We start from the raw sequence: 21,561 nt of genomic DNA, 5'->3' as shown, positions 1-21,561 counted from the left end.
AGTCTCTTTATTTTTGGACCTAAGCAAAGCTTTTGATTATGTTGAACATGGCAAGCTTCTCGCGAAACTTGAATGTTATGGAATTAGAGGAGTAGCACTTCAATGGGTAAAAAGTTATTTGTCTAATAGGAAACAATGTACCGAAATTGTAAAAATTGAAAAAAATAAGAATAATTTTGTTAAGGTCAGATATCGGTCAAATTTCCGAGAAATTAAGACGGGTGTACCTCAAGGGAGCAACTTGGGCCCCCTTTTATTCTTGGTATATATAAACGACCTTCCTCTTACTATTCCACATAAGTGCATATTATTCGCGGATGACACTACAATATTAATAAAGGGAGAGAATATTCTAACATACGAAAATAATATTAATGATGCCTTGGCTGACATACATAATTGGACATTTCATAATAATTTAAACATAAATATGACAAAGACATTTTTTATTCAATTTCATTCATATAATAGTAATCCATTGCAATTAAATGTTAATTATAATAACTCTTCCATATCGAGTTGTGAAAGTATAAAGTTTTTGGGATTATATATTGACCAGCATCTAAATTGGAAGGAGCAGGTCGACTTTGTCTGCAGCAGATTAGATCGATTCGTATTTGCGTTAAGGAAACTGAGACACACTATTAATACTGCGGCGTCGATTACAGCCTATCATGGTTATGTGTCCTCGGTGCTAAATTATGGATTGCTACTTTGGGGTAACTCCGTAGATGCCGAAAGAGCCCTCCTGTTACAAAAGAAATGCATCCGCGCAATAATGGGAGCTTGGGTACCCGACAGTTGCCGACCACTCTTTAAGGAATTAAACATACTACCATTACCTTGCATGTATATTTTAAAAGCGGTTCTATTTGTAAAAAATCGCCCAGACATATTTAAAATGAGATCTGAGTTCTTCTCAGGGACTCAGAGATCTCAATATCAAAATCTAATATATCAGCCAAGATGCAACACGGCTATATACAAAAATAAAGCGTATAATATGTGTATCCTACTATACAACAGTATGCCTATCAATTTAAGAAGTCTAAACACAACTGAATTAAGGAAGAAAATGACAAGCTTTCTATTAGAACATTGTTTTTATAGTGTCAAGGAGTATATTGAACACAATAATGCGAATAATTAATATTACATACTTATAATAATCAAATTCAATATAAATTTTATGTAACGTAGTTATAATCAACCAATGTGATGTATTATATGATACTAGTCCAAGTGAAATATATTAATCGTAATTGTAATTGTTATTGCATGCATTAAAATTAAATTCAATAATAGAATTATTTTCAGTCTAACATATGTGCTAGACTGATAATTAATTGTTATGTAGGGACTATAAAATTTGCGCATCGTTTAATCACGATAGAATACTGTTCAATATACTACAATAACATCCTGTAACTAAAATTAAGTATTCTTGCAAATAAATGATATTGATTGATTGATTGTTGAAATAAAAACTTATTCTAAATACTAACTCAATAATTATAATTTATAAATGTAGATGGTAAGTATCGCAGGCGGGGACCAACACAGGGTTACTTATAGTCATTTTGGTTGTTGGTTGTTAAGTTCACTATTTAGCAGAATGTTACTTAGGTAGGTATTTTCGTTGGTGGCGGTCAAGTTGGTCCCCGCCTGCAATACTTACCATCAACATTTATAAATTATAATTATTTAGTTAGTATTTAGAATAAGTTTTTATTTATTTAACTATCGATTACATACACATTTCATAGTGCATTTTTTATATTGTTTAAACGGTATTCCATAGCTTGGTTTTAGCATTTGATTAAACAATATTTCTTGTGGGGCTTGTTTTCCTCTTTTTAGTGTGCAGTCGGGTTTTTTTGTTTTTTTATAATAATTATTTTTTTATTTATAACTTTTTAGTTGAAAAAAATCACTTAGAAAAGTCGACCGTCAACGTGTGCCCTCATGTCATGCGTGTGCGTGTGCCCGCGTTCGGGTTGTAGACTCGAGAATATCCCCCTCCGTACCGCACCGCGCGCCACAAGGCAGGCCACGCCCTTCTTATCCCGCTACCAGACCGCTACGCGAGAGGTGCGCGGGAGTTGAAGAACAAGTTATTTGCTCATTGTTTGCTGACGCGTGGGTGGCTTGCGTTTACGAAGAATTAACATGTTCCTGTAGGAATTTCGGGGTAAAATTTATCCTATGATACTCCCGTGATCAAGATGAATCTAATGATACCTCATATATCAAATTATTACAAAGTGAATGTAAAGAAAGTATTATCTCTGTATCCCGTAGGACTTTCGGGATAAAATGTATCCTATGACACTCCCGTGATCTAGTACTATGCCTTATGGGAAACGGTCGAAGAGATAGTTCAGATCCGGAAACCGCTACCAATATTTAGTATATTGTTGGGCATGGTACTGGGTCTCCAAAACTGCCGGGAGACAGCGGCGCCGGCCATCTACATCAGCGGAATGACGTCATCAAAATGACTCCCGCCTCGTTGCGAATATTGCATTTTGCACCCAAACTATGCATTGCACATACACGTGTGGGGTATTAAACGAAAGCCAATAAAATATTATATATTTCACTAATACACTATGTACAAAAATACACAATTGTTTAAGAGAAATTTAAAAATAAATAAAAATAATGAAGAAAAAAATTCGATTATTTGTGTTTTTCAACCAAACACAAAGTCGGACGTTAAAGCAATGTAGTACAAAATTAAAGCTGATGTCTCAAGTCATACACTGATATCAAAATAATCAAAATCAGACCAAAATTGAGAAAATTATGCATCAAAATGTAGGTATTTGCTAGAACAAATGCATTAAAGTTAAAAAAATCGGAATTGGTCATTTTTCGCATAAGCTTCTAGTATGTTATTAGCAATATAAAAAGGATCATAAAACTGCTGGGAGACAATCTCCATAGTGCCAGAGTAACAAATAATGGCGTCATACATGTGACCGCTGCCGAAATTTGCAAAATCTAAATTATAACTATATCATGAGTCATACATACACGTGTATTATATCAAACGAAAGGTTATTAAATATATTTTGATTCGTTAATACATTATTTATAAAAACAATGTATATTTTAGGAGCTACAAACAAAGAAAAACCACTTTTTTTGAGAAAAGTTCGTATATATATATTTTATAACTCAACTAAAAACGTTATAAGAATGTTGCGTCTAATATGAAAAAACCAGTTATTCAGCTATACGTCATAGCTTAAATTTTTAATTTCTGATAAAAACTGTGGAAGTTGTAACAAAAAAACTAAAGCGCGCCAACAATTCTACCTTAATGCGCTCATATTATGCAAAGAATAGTTCTAATTATGGGGTATTAGATGAAAGAACATTACCAAAAATACATGAAAACGACATTTTGGAGTGGAATCATAATTTATAAAATGAATTTGAAAAAAAAAAATATATTTATATATATATATTGACAGAAGCAAGTACAAAATAGATGTTGAAGTCCCTGACTACTGAGCTAGGTAAAAAAACCTGTTACAGAAGTCAGAGTCCTCTCCCAGACAATAGAAATAGGCAGAATTTGCTGTCTACGTGTAATGTATTGTTTACATGGAACTACTGAACTGATTTTGATAAATGAGGCGTCAATTCATTCGCCTTTGTAGCCCAGGTGCACAAAACTTAAATTTTAACCGACTTTCAAAGGAGGAGATTAGGTACGAAACGAAACCGTTGTTTTCCTTATTTATCAAATAAATTCATTTTATAAATTATAATTCCACTCCAAAATATCGCTTTCATGTGTTTTATGTAATGTTCTTTCATTTAATACCCGATAATTAGGGCTATTATTTGCATAATATGAGCGCATTAAGGTAGAATTGTTGGCGCGCTTTAGTTTTTTTGGTACAACTTCCACAGTTTTTATCAGAAATTAAAAATTTAAGCTGTGACGTATAGCTGAATAACTGGTTTTTTCATATTAGACGCAACATTGTTATAACGTTTTTAGTTGAGTTATAAAATATATATATACGAACTTTTCTCAAAAAAAGTGTTTTTTCTTTGTTTGTAGCTCCTAAAATATACATTGTTTTTATAAATAATGTATTAACGAATCATAATATATTTAATAACCTTTCGTTTGATATAGCACACGTGTATATATGACTCATGGTATAGTTATAATTTAGATTTTGCAAATTTCGGCAGCGGTCACATGTATGACGCCATTATTTGTTACTCAGGCACTATAGAGATTGTCTCCCAGCAGTTTTATGATCCTTTTCATATTGCTAATAAAATACTACAAGCTTATGCGAATTATCCTGAAAATGACCAATTTCAATTTTTTTTACTTTAATGCATTTGTTCTAGCAAATACCTACATTTTGATGCATAATTTTCTCATTTTTGTTCTGATTTTGATTATTTTGATATCAGTGGCGTGGAATTTAGGCTTGAGACATCAGCTTTAATTTTGTACTACATTGCTTTAACATTGGTTTGGTTGAAAACCCCAAATAATCGAATTTTTTTTTCATCATTTTTATTTATTTTTAAATTTCTCTTAAACTATTGTATATTTTTGTACATAGTGTAATAGTGAAATATGTAATATTTTATTGGCATTCGTTTTATACCACACACGTGTATGTGCAATGCATAGTTTGGGTGCAAAATGCAATATTCGCAACGAGGCGGGAGTCATTTTGATGACGTCATTCCGCTGATGTAGATGGCCGGCGCCGCTGTCTCCCGGCAGTTTTCGAGACCCAGTACCATGCCCAACAACATACTAAAATTTGGTAGCGGTTTCCGGATCTGAACTATATTCCTATAAGGCAGTGCACTAATCAAGACGAATCTAACGATACCTCATACATCAAAATCCATCAAGCCGTTTAGGCTACAGGAGGCTACAAAAAAACAGACACATACATAGATACACTCGAAAAACATTTCCCTCCTCCTTTGGCAGTCGGGTAACAAGTGTCTCAGATCAGATCCCACCTTTATAAGACAAGCGGGAGAAAGTACGACCTAACAGCCATATATCTGGCCATATATCACACTGAACTGGCTAATCAAGCAAAGCTTTTATAGTTTTAAAGAATTTATAGATTATAAAGAATAGTTAATAGTGTAATATGTATAATAGATTATAAAGAATAGTAACGTGTAATATTGAATTGTTTCATAAAAAATATGTTTATTTGTGATATAATTAAGATGATGTAAGATGTGTAGAAATAAGTAACAAAAAATTGTGCCCTGTAATACCTTATTACCAATAAATTATGTCTATGTCTACACATGCCACGTAGCCCACGTAGGACACGAGAGGCGTTAGGTCATTAACCGGAAACGCATTTTATAACATAAATATTATGTATAAGGCAAGGGTAATTTTCGACTAGAGTCATGGAATTAGGAGAGTATGAAAACCCATTGAAAAAGGGTTTGAGGTAAAGTTATTTGTGCGGAGGGCGTACGCGTACGCGTACGCGACCGGGACCGGGACGGACAATGGTATGAATGATACACACTGGTGATGTACTCGAGCGCGGCCCAGGGTATGAAGCCGCTCTCGCAGAACATCTGCAGGTTGAGCATGGCGCACTCGCGGTCGCTGTTGTTGAACTCGTAGGTGATGTTCCAGCCCAGCGGGCCGAACTTCTTGCGCTCTTGTATGATCGCGTGGAACATGCAGATGCCGAATAACATCGTGCGCCAGTCTTGGCCGAGCACTAGAAACACATATAGGGACCCTTTTAGCCTAGTCGTGACATCACTTTGGCCAGTCGATTGTGGCAAGGAGTAAAATAATGGCGACAGCGGATCCAGCCACGCAAAGCGGGGACTGTATTTCATTCAATGTTTACAGAACCATAGGCTATGAAATATTGAGTATAATTTAATTATTTTTTTAAAATATGCACCTATATGTATTTACCTACATGTGGTTCCATAATTTTGATATATTTTTCAAATTATGGTAAACAGATGAGCGCAATATTAATAGGGACCAGAAAAAATAAGCAACCTAACTGATCCATCTTGTGTAGTATAATATACCTATGTTGTACACTTTCCGTTGGAACGTAGTTCGTTCGGTTAACAAGTCAGGAACATATTTTATGTACCTATTTGATCAAATATAAGTTTCATCCGGTAAGCAGATCAGTGAAGGTAGATCTTACTTTGGGATCCTCACTATCTATCTATTCCAATAAATGTGATCCTTTGCTTAACAACCAACCGTTATTCTCAAAAAAGTCCTCCTCCATTTCAATAAGTGCTCTCTTCACATTCGCCTTTAGTCCCTTCGGCGGTTCATTGGTGACCTTTACAGAGTTCTGCAGGACCGACACCGGGAACTTCGGAGTCGGCATCGAACTCAAGAAGAGGCGGAAATCGTTGTGAAGCAAACCGGGGTCGGTGGTTAGTCTAGCCACGATCAGCTCCAAGCTTAACATCCATGAAGCAGCCAAGTGACAATTCTGCAAGAGACTGATGGTTGCATAACATTCCATTCATTTCCCCTCCTTAACGCTCCTCGTCTTAGCAGCTAGATTGAAATAAGACCCCCTAGCATGACTTGCGTTGTGTGTTGTGACTACTTGTGACTCGCAACGCAACTCATGGTATGCTACGGATTTAGAAACACGCCCAAACATAAGTATAATAACAAGTTATTCAAGAATCGTAACAGAATAACTGTGATTTTTGATGCCTTAGTAGCAGGGCTTACTAGAATCTGCAACTAGTCTATCGAATATACGTACGTCTATCGTAATCTTTCGAACAGGAGCGTACTGTCGGTGAAGGGGAGGCGGTGGATTGGGAGCGAACTGTTAATCAGTATAAATAAGTATAGTTAAAAGTTTAAGGCTGATTTTAGTGTCACGCGCCGCGCGGACAGCTTTCTCATACAATTAGGCGGTGCGGAGCGATCCGCACGGACGGTCCGCGTGACACTAAAATCAGCCTAAGTTCACCCTTTGTTTTCGGTACAAATGAGTACCTAAGTACTTTTGTGCTATAATTTTTTGCAGTTCGGATGTCGAAATTTGTTTCCAACTGATCCGTTATTGTTTCCAGAGATGTGTTTGTATTAGTCAGACACAATTTACGTACATTTCTAAACAACTCATTCCCTAAAATCTTGTACAATGTTCAGCTTTCTCGGTTACCTTAGAAACTTTAGAAACTGAAACAACTTTAGGCAGATAATATGGAATCATAATACGCACACACGTCGGACACGTCGGGTGTCCCCACCGACACAATTCGTTGTGATTCTAATTCTAACCCGTCATGCCTATAAGATTTTAGGGAACGAGTTGTTCAGAAATGTACGTAAATTGTGTCTAACTAATCAAACATATCTCTGGAAACAATAACGGATCAGTTGGCAACAAATTTGGACATCCGAACTGCAAAAAAATCTCGCACAAAAGTACTCATTTTTAGCGAAAACTAAGGGTGAACTTAAACTTTTGACCGGTACTGTATAGTTAATAAACTACTGACCTGCAGAAAAACCCAGTCGCCTTTAGGTTTCGCACCATTAATCATCTTTTCAGCCACTGGCCCCTGACCCTGGCCCAAAGAAATTGAATGCACTCGATCTCGTACGCCCATTTCAGTGGCGAATCTCTGGAACGCCCCAAATGGATCTGACCCTGTGCTCAGTACGAATACGAGGGGTATCGAACAAGTTGTGTCTGCATATCTGAAATGTGAAGTGAGATTTCTCAAGAAAAAAAACGTTACTTTGTTTCACAGAGCTTACAGTTTTTAAAGTGCAGGATCAAACTTCTTATTAGGAATGCGTACCTATTTTATATTTGTTGAGGTGGTTTAACTTACCTCACAGTACATTTTTTTTACTAGAATATTTCATAATCAATACTCGGGAAAATGAGTAGTAGGTAGGTACTCACAGCAAAACAACTTAGCTCTCTTTTTGCTCGTACAACTTTTAACAATAAAAAGCTTCCTATCTCATATTAATTTATATTAACCATTACAAAAAATAAAAATACAGTTTATATAAGCCCAGTTTATACCTGCAATACTGTCAGCTCTGTTTCTATATCCCTTCGGGCGGCAAAGTAATATTTTAAATTTTGGCGACGTGCGGCACTCAGCCTCGAGCATAGACATAGTATATACAAGTAGTTATAGACGCGCCACCGAGCGACCGGGGGTAAGAAAAAGAATATTCATACGGTTCCTAATAACAATGTATCCAATAATGCGTCCGTTTTTAGAATGTGTCGTTTATATAATAACTTAGATATTGATTTTGATATTTTGAGTTTTTCTTTACCTAAGTTCAAAAATGTTTTGCTGTCTCAAAATTTGTAAGTAAATACTTATTATCTTATCGTGCTAACAATTTATTGTGTTTTTACTATGAACTTTAATAACAGAAGATTTTATAGTCAAAATTAGTATTTAGCTTAATAATAAGATCAATTGTAATCGTAATGTAAGTAATGTGTAAGTTGCTTATGTAAGTAATATTTTACAATGTTGTTTGCCTGCATTATGTTATTGTACCTATCAAAATAAAATAAAATAAAATATAAAATTTGGGCAGCATAGGATTTTTTCTCTTTCACTTATAAATTTCGGTATTTCGCCATCGCCTCCTACCTATGATGCCATCCGTTCGGTGATAAGGACAAAGCATAGCACTATTTTCTCTTTCCTCTTATTGGAATCGCAATAAGACTATCTTTCTCTATCAAAGAGTGTCAGGTCCTTGGCCTCGAGGCAGGCACTTAGGCCCCATTCGCACGAGAGCTTAAAAAGCGTTGCGTGTTTGACGCACCCATAAGTAACAGCGAGAAAGCGATATCTCTTTCTCGCTTTATGGGTGCGTCACACACGCAACGCTTTTTAAGCTCTCGTGCGTATGGGGCCTTATGCCTGACGCTCTTTGATAGAGAAAAATAGTCTTATTGCGATTCCTATAAGAGGAAAGAGAAAATAGTGCCATGCTTTGTCTTTATCACCAACCGGGCATTTATTCATGGTCGGTTTATGGTATCATGTGGGCATCAATTATAGCAAGGAGGCTATGACGAAATACCGAAATTTATAAGAGTGAAAGAGAAAAAACATTGGACATGCAAACCGGATAAATTGCGTAGTATACTATACATTATACATTTTATATAAATATTTTTCTCTTACCCCCCGGTAGCTCGGTGGCGCGTCTATAACTACTTGTGTATATACTATGTCTATGTCCGTGGTGCCACCAAGCTGTCATTGTCACTTTGTCACGCTTACGTCATTACGTCACTTGCTTGATGCTTCTTCTGTCTGTTCTTCAACCGATCAAGCATCTACACGGACTGGATCAAGTTCTGATACTGAAATTCTGCTCCTACAACCTTGATGCTGGCAAAATTGTCCCAATGGACAGATGCCATAACATGAATCTAGTATAACTGGATCGGTCATGAGGAGTGGGGGAAAATGACCGAACGGGATAGTCTTATGTATCTTTCAGTAGGAGTAGCAGAGAAAGCGCTGTTATTGTTTGTCCTTGTCATAGTTTCACTTTTCCACCGCTGCCACAACCGAGGTTGCTTGTTTAATTATCGTTGTTTTGTATGAAATTGTGCTTTCTCTTATGAAATATAGTGATGGTTAGCGTTTTGAATGCTTGAACTTTGATAAAATACTGGTGAATTGTTCTGTAATCGGCTGTAATAGCCGCTCTGAGCAAAAATATGAGATCATAACCTTTCACACGTAAGTACGGTATTTTACACCTTCCTCTTAACGCAATATGTGAGAATAACATCGTAAAATTACGTTACACTCAAAGCAATGTAGAATCAAACGATTTCAATAAAAATATCACAATTATTTACGCAAATTAACAAAACATTATTTGTAAAATTATCCGCCCAAATTACGTAGGTAGGTAAGAGTCTGAGGTCAGCCATTTTTAAACTTCTTCTTAATTTAGCTGCATAACAATCATGTTAGGGATACCAGATGAAAATATCATAATTTTATGGGTAATTTTGACCTCGAAGTTTTTTCGTACTTCTAATTCCAAAAAATAAATAAACAAATGTTGTGAAGATTAAATGTGGTGTACATTAATTGGTGTGATTGCGATTTGTGATTTCTTTAAATTAAAACCCATAATACATTTTATTTTACGTTTTATTTACTAAACATGTTTAGTTTTGTACCACCTGCGCGAATTATAGGAGGTATTTCATTGTTTATACGCCTAAAAAGAACGGCCCATTGACATTTTATTTAACAATTTTTTAATACCGTCAAACAAGCTAACTTTGCCTCCAGGGTAATCGCCCCAACGTGATATCAAATATTGGGGTAATTTTTACCAATATGGTATCCCCACGTTTATGACGTCATCTATGTCTATCCCTTACGGGCGCACGCGTATAGCTGGTCTATGTAATGCTAGGTCTATGTGCCATAAGAACCAAAAACTGAACTGAACTGAACTGTCTGTTCTGTGGCTCTGCAGTGAAGTGAAAAGTGAAGTCAGAAGTCAGTCAAGCAAGTCAGTGAATGCACTCAAAACAAAAAGTAAATATTTTTGTATCTTGTATGACGCGCGCAGCTTTCTACGTGTACATGTATTGTTGATTCCTGTATACCTACTACGAGTATTATACTGCCCGATTTCATAATTACTAGGTAAGTTGCAATTATAGTCATCGTTGATATAAAAATGTCGAGACGAAAATTAAGTTTTTACTGTTCTCTTGAAATTGGAATAAACTAAGAATAAATTAAATTTATTAATGTTATACAGGCCGCCAGAACCTCGAAATCGTAGAAGGAGCCGAATATATTCACCAGATGGAGCTAGTCAGCCAGAAAAAAGTGATATTAAATAATGGTGTCGAAATGCCACTTGTTGGATGTAAGTACAAATAAGTGTTTTGCAAAATTTCACTTTTGGTACAAGCTTTTATCGCGACTATATTTTTCTTTCCACCGGCAACTAATGCTCATTGAGGCAATTCTAAAAACCCTAAACACATTTAGGTTACGTTGTTTTATCACAGAGTTCCTATGGCCACCTTTTGTCTCCATCATCAGATCAGCTTGATGGTACTATAATATTGCATTGTCACCCCCCTTACATATGTATGCAGATTTTCAGCTTCATCGGAAACCGGGAAGTGGGTAAACTTTAACTTGCAAGATTTGACCCATATAACATAGTTATCAGAAATCAGAAAGTGTTTATTGCGAACCATGGTGCAGTTGTTACAATAAAAACAGAATCACATTGCACCCTAAAAAGGGTATAAGCAAGTATTCTTATAGCTAGGTAGGACTAGTTTGTATTACTATACAATTACTACAGTACCGGCAATGAGGATATAATAAGATAGAGTGGTACTGTCATAGTAAATTTTGTAACCGCTGTAAATTCACTGCCATCTATCGACATACTTTAAAACTAAAAATGAAGATTTATAAATATATGTTAAAATGTATTTAAATATGGATAAATGATTTTTTTATTTGCATTAATTATTTTTATATGATTTTGACCCATGTTCTTTCACTGATATGCGTTAAAATTATAAATAACTCGAAACCGTCAACGCCCTCTATACGAGAGTAGGCCAAAACTAGTGGCGCCCTCTGATCGTGAATCAAATTTTCGTGATCTTCGAGGCACGTTTTTTCCTTAGAATGTGTCCATCTATTACGGAGTTATATCTATCCTTGGTACCGGCCAAATCACCATGTTTTTACGGTATAACTTTTTTTTATATTTGTGAGTGACTTCCACCTCACTGTTTTAGGTAGTCTAGTAGTATTCCTTAGTACGGGCGATGAGAAAAATTGATCTCATGTAATGGTTTTTTTCATAGAGGTTTTTTTAAATGTATTGTTAACTTCTTTTTTTTTTACTAGGGTTTTTTAGTAATATGCTGAGTATCCTATTGTAATTTACAGTATTTCATTGCAATATTCATCATATATGTATTTGTATAAAATGACTAGTAAAATATGCAATCTACAAACTAACCTATATTGTTTACTCTATACAAGCTCATACTTTAAAAACACTCAAAGGTCGTATGTCGGTCGTAATTGACCGGTACTGTATATAATATAGCCATTTTTTCACATTGCTTTAGGTAGGTAAGTACATACATTTTTTAGCCACAGTTAAACTTTTGCGACTTGGGTAATTCTACATTTTATAAAATTATACTTAACCTATGAGGGAGATCAAAGTTAGTTATGTTATGTATACCTACTTATAATTTATATATCAAATTAAGTAATCTTCCATAAATTCTTGTATAGAATAGTAAGCTTTCTTTATAAGAAGTGATTGTAGTTTTGGTATGAAGGAGTTTAATTTCTCTATATTTCTTATTGTGTTCGGCAATTTATTGTAAATCTGTATTGCTCTGAAAAACGGGCCTTTTTTGTACATTTCTAAGATTGGTTCCGGGGGTATGAGTTTATTTTTTCGGCGTGTGCTTTTACAGTATTCAAATAGTTCGGTATTTTTTCTGACAAAAATAGATATTTCTAGTATGTAGAGGGAGGGTAGTGTTAAGATTTGAGGGCTTGTGAAATATGGTTTGCAGCTGTCTGTTTGTTGTATGCTTGTTAATATACGTACACATTTTTTTTCGGCTATAAGGAGATCGTGTGTATCAGTACTATGGCCCCATAGGATAATGCCATGGCGTAACCAGGCTTGAGCGTAAGATTGATATGTAGACAAGGCGTACTCAGTATGGGTGTTTGACTTTAAAACGTATAATGCATAAAGGCGGGAAGAAAGTTTGGATTTTTTTCGGATATATATTCCTTCCAGTCAAGGTGAGAGTCAAAAGTTATTCCTAATAGGGTGCATTCTAATTCTTCTATGTTTAAATACTTTAAATCTTGCAGAAGTGGTGACAAATCGGTAGGTTTTTTTTGATAGGGTCTAAATTGTATTATTTTTGTTTTGGCTGTATTTATTAATAGGTTATGTTCCTGTAACCAGAGATATTGGTGAAAGCTTCTTTAATATGTGAGTTGTCGTCGGAGTTGTTGTCGTGTCTGAAGAAGAGGGAGATGTCGTCAGCAAAAATATTACATTTATTATTTGTTATTTTAGGGAGGTCATTTATATATATCAGAAATAATAGACATCCTATGACGCTGCCTTGGGGAATAGAGCTGTTGATGGTTTGCCAACTTGACTGTAGATTAACTAGTTTTTTGGAATCTTTAAAGTGGAGTTTTATTTGTACGTACTGCTGTCTATTATGGAGATATGATTTTAGCCAACTGTAGGCATTGCCACGAATTCCTGTTTCATAAAGTTTGGATAGCAGTATTGGATGGGAAACTCTATCATAAGCTTTGGACATGTCCAACAAGCGGTACCATTTTTCAAAAACTCCACCATCTGAACCTACGGCACCTTAACACTTACAGTAACTCAATTTCTTCATTGCATGAAATTTTCAAAATATAATTATATTGTTCGTTTTTATTTAATCTTTATTGCACAGTACATGATAGTACAAATGGCGGACTTAATGCCTTAAAGCATTCTCTACCATGCAACCAATGGGCTAAACCAGACAGAAGTAGGTGCAGGGTCTTTTAAAGTAAATGAAATTGTAACTAAGACAGTAGATGAATATAAAGCTATATTGCTAAACTTACACAGTCATATACTTATATGTGTCATTCTCAAGTAAAAGGTACCACATTGTCGCTTACCATAAGGGTGAAATTTGCTTGCGTTCTATACAAAAAACCTGTCAGAGCGTCCTTTTGGTAAGCGACAATGTGGTACCTTTTACTTGAGAACGACATATATTTTTACATTTATATTGTTTGTTTTTATTAGCAATGAGGGATGTATTCTCTTCCTTTAAAGTCTTCTGATATTATATTTTTTTTATTGTTTCAGTTGGTACTTTTCGAATACGGTCTGCGGACGTCATACGGAGTGTTGTTGAGAGTGCTCTTGCTGCTGGTTACAGACTTTTTGGTAAGGGGCCATACAAATAAATATAGAGATTTCTTTTCTAAAATTCAACAATAAATCACATCATGTGTGTTATGTCTATATTAAACTTTACTCATTAATACTTTTTTAAGTTATATGTACTTATATACTATTTAGTATGGTAATTAATTATGGCTTATGGGGCATTTCACGTCAAGCGGGCAGCAAAAAAATTGTCAGGTTCTGGATTTTGTTCATAGTTGGATTAATTGGACCTATATGTGAACAAAAAAAATTGGCATCATTACTTTTTTAATATATTGCTTCGTTAAAAATTTATACGCATTTGAAAAAACTACAAAATTTGAGGAACAGATTATTTAAAAATTATTATTGCAATTCTTTCAATGGTTTTAATTATAACTAAATAGTGATTATTTGAGAATATTAGTTGATTTCTTTGAACATTTATAAAAAAAGTTTTTTTTATCTTTTTTTCATATAACAAACCGGAAGTTAGTATTAAATATCTCTTTTTTTTTCAACTTCGCATTTTTTTATATTTTTTATTTTTACACAATAATGTAGCTTATGGTGTACTAATGTCCTATAAAAAATTTTATAATGGCATCTCGATTGGTTTTGAAGGTTCATGAAGTAATTCGAAAGTACTGCGCGACAAACTCGGAATGTGACGTACAGAAAGTGACGTCCTCAGAACGTGACCTAACTCGAAAGTGACTTCTTAAGCATGTGACATACCCCGCCTAAACCTAGCTATAGTTATTACGTTACCTCTAGCGTTTTCTTAAAACATAAACGTTTTGTTTTCAGTTCTAAGATATGGTTGATCAGTGATAGCGCTACAAGGCACGATTGAATAATACATGATTTGCTTTTATACATCTTAACCGATGAAATATTGTTTATTGCTTTAATTCCGTTACGCAAAAGTAAAAAAACCCGTAATTGGCCATTAAAGACTGCCACATAGAACTACCGCTCAGTACGGAGCGTCGCGCAGTACTTTCGAATTACTTCATGAACCTTCAAAACCAATCGAGATGCCGTTATAAATTTTTTTATAGGACATTAGTACACCATAAGCTACATTATTGTGTAAAAATAAAAAATATAAAAAAATGCGAAGTTGGAAAAAAAAAGATATTTAATACTAACTTCCGGTTTGTTATATGATAAAAAGATAAAAAAAACTTTTTTTATAAATTTTCAAAGAAATCAACTAATATTCTCAAATAATCACTATTTAGTTATAATTAAATCCATTGAAAGAATTGCAATAATAATTTTTAAAAAATCCGTTCCTCAAATTTTGTAGTTTTTTCAAATGCGTATAAATTTTTAACGAAGCAATATATTAAAAAAGTAATGATGTCAAATTTTTTAGTTCACATATAGGTCCAATTAATCCAACTATGAACAAAATCCAGAACCTGACAATTTTTTTGCTGCCCGCTTGACGTGAAATGCCCCCTATAGTAGTTCTATGTATACTATAAGCCATAATATTATATATACAGGATAATCAATCCAAATGGGTCAGTAGGGAGAAGTCAGAAACTATGAAAGATCTGTTCTTAGGAACCATGGCTTCGATTTTAGATTTGATAATAATGGCATTAAATATTTTTTAATCTTTCATACATAACCTTTTACTTTCAGGATCAATTATACAAACAACTACTACACGCTATTACATAAAGAATATTGACCAGGTTCGATTCCCGGTTATGTATGAGAGTTAAAAAAAAAGTTTGAATGTCATTATTATTAAATCTAAAATCGACGCCATGGTTCCTAAGAACAGATTTCGCTTTCTCTCATAGTTTCTGACTTCTCCATACTGACCCAATTGGATTGATCGCCCTGTATATTAATACAGCCCGGCAGCAGAGCTTGAATATTTCATGCTCGCTTAAAAGTCTTTGCCTATGGTGGCGTCGTTGATCGGGTCGCCACTTTCCCGAATGAAGGTTGTGGGAGACGATGGCTGAGATACGCGTCATACTCGTGAACGGGTGCTGTTTGTGGAGACTAAGTTTACACGGGCTTCATGTCATGTAACCTTATAAGTACCTATGTAACTTTACTTTTGAGTGGCATTAACGTGAGACACTTCATTTGGTTCTTGTCTGTTTGTCTGATTTAATTTCTAGTCTTTTAATTACTTATATAACAATTCAAGTCTTAGAGACCCTTTACACCTCTAAGGATAATTTGATGATCGTTTTTTTATTATACGTATTTTATCTCTGACACCTAGACTTTTACATCTCTAAACAATTTTAGTACTTGTCTGTTGTTTGTATATTTTTTATTAGTTTTTTTTGTGTAATTCGACATTTAGACTGGATACATAATATTTTATTGATTCCATATTTGTAATTGTTTTTTGTAATTTTTGGTTAATTTTATTGCTTGTAAAAATTGACATGTAAAAGTGCCCTTGTGGCTTATTTGCAGAATAAATGTTTGATGTTTGATATAGTACAGTCACCTGCAATAATACGTTACACTACGAAGGCCGCACAAATATCTGACACGATCTTATTTGTAGAGCGTGTCACATATTTTCGCGCCTTCGAAGAGTAACATATTATTGCAGGTGACTGTACAGGTAGGGTGGTGTTTGTTTCAATGTTGTTCGTATTTTTAGTGACATATTAAATTTAATGTTTATTCTTTTCAGACACTGCTACAGTATATGGCAATGAGAAACACCTAGGGGATGCTCTCCGGTTGCTGCTACCAAAATTTGCTTTGACACGCCAAGATATTTTTATAACTACCAAGCTATGTAAGAACAACATCCCATAGATATTGAATGTTGGTTTGTATTCAAACTCCAACCATTTAAATGAACTAATGACTATTTCTCTCATTGCAGCACCAAGAGATGCTCACACTAAAGACATTATAAAGGAAGCTTGCCGTAAGTCACTAGCCAGTTTAGGATTTGAAACAATTGACTTGTATTTGATTCACTTTCCGGGCATGGCGAATTTGAGTTCAGCTGATACTCAGAATATAAAATTACGCTCTCAAGCCTGGGAAGCTCTGGTCGAATGCTACAACGAAGGACTAGTTAGATCCATAGGTGTCTCAAATTATACTATTAGACATCTCCAGGAATTACAAGTCTGTAATTTTGGAGTGGTCCCTGCCGTAAATCAGGTAAAAAAAAATCTAACCGAGATGTGTATTTAGTTAAAAAATAAATAATAATGTTGGTCTTTTTCTGAGAAGGGATAAGTTTCATTCATCATACATATTACGAGCAAAAAAATGAAATTTATATATCTTGCTCTTTTACTTCACAGGTCGAGTGTCACCCATACTTTCCACAAAAAGATCTGCTACAATATTGCCATGGAACTGGCATCGCGCTACAAGCTTATTGCTCGCTTGGAGGCACCTCCTCAGGTACAGCTACACTACTCCATGATCCTGTGGTTATCAATGCTGCCCAAAAACTAGGCGTCAGTAGCGGGCAACTCCTGTTAGCCTGGGCTACGCAGCAAGGAATAAGCGTCATTCCAAAATCAACTCACGCGGAACGCATCAAAGAGAATATATCTCTTAATTTTAAAATACCCGATGAATATATTAAAGCCTTAGATAAACTTGGGGCCAATAACACAAAATATGCTTGGGATCCATCAACTGTTGCTTAACTTAACAATCAACAAATCGCTAGATCTTAATGCCAGCCGCTTATCTACATATTACGATTTACAGACAACTTGACTATGATGTTACAGTCATAATAATAGTTGTAGTTGTATGCGCTGTTTACTTAAAAGGAGGTATTCTTTTACGCTCTCCGTCCTCATCTTACCGCTTTTCCGATTTATGGCTTCTTAGATTATGTTGTGGGTTCCACATAACTCGGCCACGACAACGAAAAAATAAAGTATTGATATTCGAATGTTTTGAATGTGAAATAAACATAGGCACCAAATATAATGACCACCAAAAAATACTCTGGTACCCTAAATAAAGAAATCGCTTTCACCAAAAAAAATACTAAACACCAAAAAAATAAGGTCTAAAATTACAAAACTACCACCTGTTTAAATCACGACTGCACCTCAAATTGTATTTAAACACCAAAAATCATGAATGCTCGCCAAATATAATTAATGATCACCAAATCTTGAAGAGCAAATTAATGCGATATTTTCACTTAAATAAACCACTATGATTACCAAAACATGTATATAGGTATATATTACCAAATAAAGTAAAATGATGCCAAAATTACTAGCCCCTCCCGCTCAATCCCCCGTATACCGCATCGCACGCGCCGCGCTCGCTTGACCCAATCCTCAATTCAGTCACGCGCCACGCTTACAGAAAAGAAATGCTACTAGAGAAGTGGGTAAGGTTAGGCTAGAACTGCGATCGTCACAGAAACGAAATGCTACCAGATAAGTGGGTTAGGTTAGGTTAGAACTGCGACCCTTACAGAAACGAAATGCTACTATAAAAGTGGGTTAGGTAAGGTTAGAACTGCGATCCTCACAGAACCGAACTGCTATCAGATAAGTGGGTTAGGTTAGGTTAGAACTGGGATCCTCACAGAATCGAACTGCTACCAGATAAATGGATTAGGTTAGAACTGTGACCCTTACAGAAACGAAGTGCTACAAGAAAAGTGGGTTAGGTTAGGTTAGAACTGCGACCCTTACAGAAACGAAATGCTACTAGAAAAAAGTGACGAAGTGGATTAATTAATTTAATGGAATAACAAGATGATAAATATTTGCACATTTTTAACCGACTTCAAGTAATTTGCTTTAATAGGATAGCAAAATTAAAAAAATTGGTTATAATTTCACATTAAAATGGAAGTCTAATTTTGGTAATCATTTACTATTTTTGGGTTTACAATGATTAGTTTGGAGTCATTTGCTTTAATAGGATAACAAGATTAAAAAAATTGGTTATAATTTCACATTAAAATGGAGTTCTAAGTTTGGTGATCGTTTACAATTTTTGGGTTAAAAATGATTATTTTCGTGTTATTTGTTTTAAAAGGATAAAAATATGGTACAAATTTGGGAATCATTTCTCATTAAATAGGAGTTCTTATTTTGGTGATCATTCATTATTTTTGGTGGTAAAACGAATTTTTTGGTGTTAAATTTTACTAAATCTGGGGATCTGTTAAATACATGCTATAAACATATAAGGGTAGAAGTAATATTATGACATTTAAGTCAATAACAAGTCAATCGTTGTCCATATTTTCGTCATTGTCTGTGCTGCCTGTGGAAGCAATCAAAAACATAAAATAAGTGGTTACGAATATTAAAAATTTGACTAAATTATACTCAAAGTAGAGGCAAGTCAACTTTAAATCTTGACGCGTTAGTTTAATTGCAATTATAAAATAAGGCGAAAGAAAATCAGGTACGTAACATGTGATTGAAAATTGCGTGTCGTTGAGTAACGCAAGTTAGGCAAAAAAAATATTTTTTTTTTACTTTCTACTGCTATTTTGGACAAGTAAAATTATATTTAACTATTTATGTTGCCATTCTCGACTTTATTTCTCAGCAAAAGTATTATTTTTACGTAATACATGACTTGAGATCCTTGCAAAGCGAGTTACGCTGACTCGAGTTACTGCAACTGTATGTATTTAATAGCCGCAATGTCTCTATCAGCGGCCGAAAGGACAAAAAGACGAAGACAGAAGCTGAAAGATGAAGGGAAGTACGAGGAATATAAGGAAAAACATAGGCGTACCTGCCAAAAAACATAGGCGTACCTGCCAAAAAAGCATAGGCGTACCTGCCAAAAAAACGGGCGTAAAAAGAAGAAGTTGCTAGATGAGTATCCTCGAAAAAAAGTTCAATTGATACAGGAAGAAAGAGAGAAAACTAGAAAAAAAGTTCAAAAACACATCAAAAAAAAAAAAACATATTATATATGCCACCGAAACGGACTGTGAAGATGGCAATATCACACTTGCTCAATTAAAAAAATAGCCTTTATACTATATAGTATACCTAATTCCATGCATAATTTTTAAAAATGATTTATTTGTTTCCTAGGAATAATATAAATTATCAATAATATTCTGGCAAGTCGCAAGTAACGCAAGTTGGAATCGACGTACCGCGAGTTTATAGTTTAATTCTTTTCTATTTCTAATATTTTATAGTTTAATTCAATAAATGTATATCTTTCATTTAATTTGGTTAAATATTAAAGAAGTTTGACTATTTATGTAATTGTTTTTTTTTTTGTTATTTTGTTAGTAATTAATTCATTCAAAACTCAAAGGGAAATAAATAAAGGGTGTTATTTAATCAATCTGCAAAATATTCCTATTTTGAAGAACAAAAATATATATTTGGTCAGCCAAAATGTGTATTTGATCAGCAACTTAAGGTTAGCAAGTATTTCAAAATCAGTTCGCAATTAATGTCACAATGAGCTGCTCTCTGCTCTAAATTGATTTGGTTGGCAAATTAATCATTTGATCGGCAGTAAGCGATCCACCATTAATCAAATTTTGTTAAGCAGTCAGTGGGTAAGCGGATTATTTCATTTTGGATTACAATTTAACTGATCCGCAAAAATTAGTTCTAACCTAACCTACTTTTCTAGTAGCAGTTGGTTTCTGTAAAGGTCGCAGTTCTAACCTAACCTAACCCACTTTTCTAGTACCAGTTGTTTTCTGTGAAGGTCGCAGTTCTAACCTAACCTAACCTAACCCACTTTTCTAGTAGCTAATATCTTTGATTTTACACCTATAATACTCTCAAAGTACCAAAACGGATAAATATCACCAACAAATACGTTAGAACACCGCAATGTGGCTGCAAATAATCATCGAATGATATGCACGCACACGATTCCGCTCCGCCTGCAATCCTGCCGATTTTTCAAATCAAACGCAACCCATCTTATTATATCAGATTACCATTTGTTTAATATGCATACGTCTTAATTAAACTGCCAACCAACTTTAAAATCTTGCTGACCAAATAATAATTTTGGAGCTCAACTATTTATTAAGCAGATGGATATTGGTTATAAATAAATAAAATAAATAAATATATAAATCTTTATTTACTTGAAACCTAATACATTATGTAAGCCTTAAATTACAAAATAAAACTTATATTAGTAAGAATAACTTATGTTAGTAGTAGTATTACTTATAATGTTGACCGTTTGTGAATAATTTGCTGAACAAGAGTTGCAGCTAGATTTTTATTTATTGCCGGCAACATATTTGTATGCTGCCCAAATGATTTACCTAATGGCTATTTTTTGCAGATCGATTTAAAAAATGGCTGATCATTTAATTACTACCCATAAAGAAACTTATAAGATGAAAAACCCCGTGTCCATTTCAGGTAACGCGAGTCACCGAGTTATTTTCCACTTTTTTCGAGTAATAATTTGTTGGAGGTGAAGAACTTTGAATTATTATTCACACTGATGTTCTCTGACATATTATTACCAAGATTTCAATATAGACAGCAGTAGATGTGAAATATACGACAAGATCC

General features: G+C 34.5%; 2 protein-coding genes across 2 annotated transcripts in view; one reads left to right on the top strand and one right to left on the bottom strand.

Moving 5' to 3' along the window:
- Window positions 1-21,561, bottom strand: part of LOC134754460 (dynein axonemal heavy chain 6) — a 123,526-nt gene that overhangs the window by 15,377 nt on the left and 86,588 nt on the right. Inside the window, exons 59-61 of the mRNA XM_063690794.1 lie at window positions 7,543-7,744; window positions 6,269-6,509; window positions 5,556-5,756 (exon numbers count right to left, since the gene is read on the bottom strand). Coding sequence (XP_063546864.1) covers window positions 5,556-5,756; window positions 6,269-6,509; window positions 7,543-7,744 — 644 coding nt within the window. The remainder of the gene's footprint in view (window positions 1-5,555; window positions 5,757-6,268; window positions 6,510-7,542; window positions 7,745-21,561) is intronic.
- LOC134754398 (uncharacterized oxidoreductase YtbE-like) lies at window positions 10,557-20,266 on the top strand. Its single transcript, XM_063690703.1, has 6 exons — window positions 10,557-10,713; window positions 10,832-10,942; window positions 13,970-14,050; window positions 16,719-16,826; window positions 16,917-17,203; window positions 17,350-20,266. The coding sequence occupies exons 2-6, from the start codon at window positions 10,879-10,881 to the stop codon at window positions 17,701-17,703; spliced, it is 894 nt and encodes a 297-aa protein (XP_063546773.1). The 5' UTR covers window positions 10,557-10,713; window positions 10,832-10,878; the 3' UTR covers window positions 17,704-20,266.

The sequence above is a fragment of the Cydia strobilella genome, chromosome Z (genome assembly GCF_947568885.1).
Source record: "Cydia strobilella chromosome Z, ilCydStro3.1, whole genome shotgun sequence".
In the NCBI taxonomy this organism is placed as follows: domain Eukaryota; kingdom Metazoa; phylum Arthropoda; class Insecta; order Lepidoptera; family Tortricidae; genus Cydia; species Cydia strobilella.
This window is presented reverse-complemented; position numbering and strand designations above follow the sequence as displayed.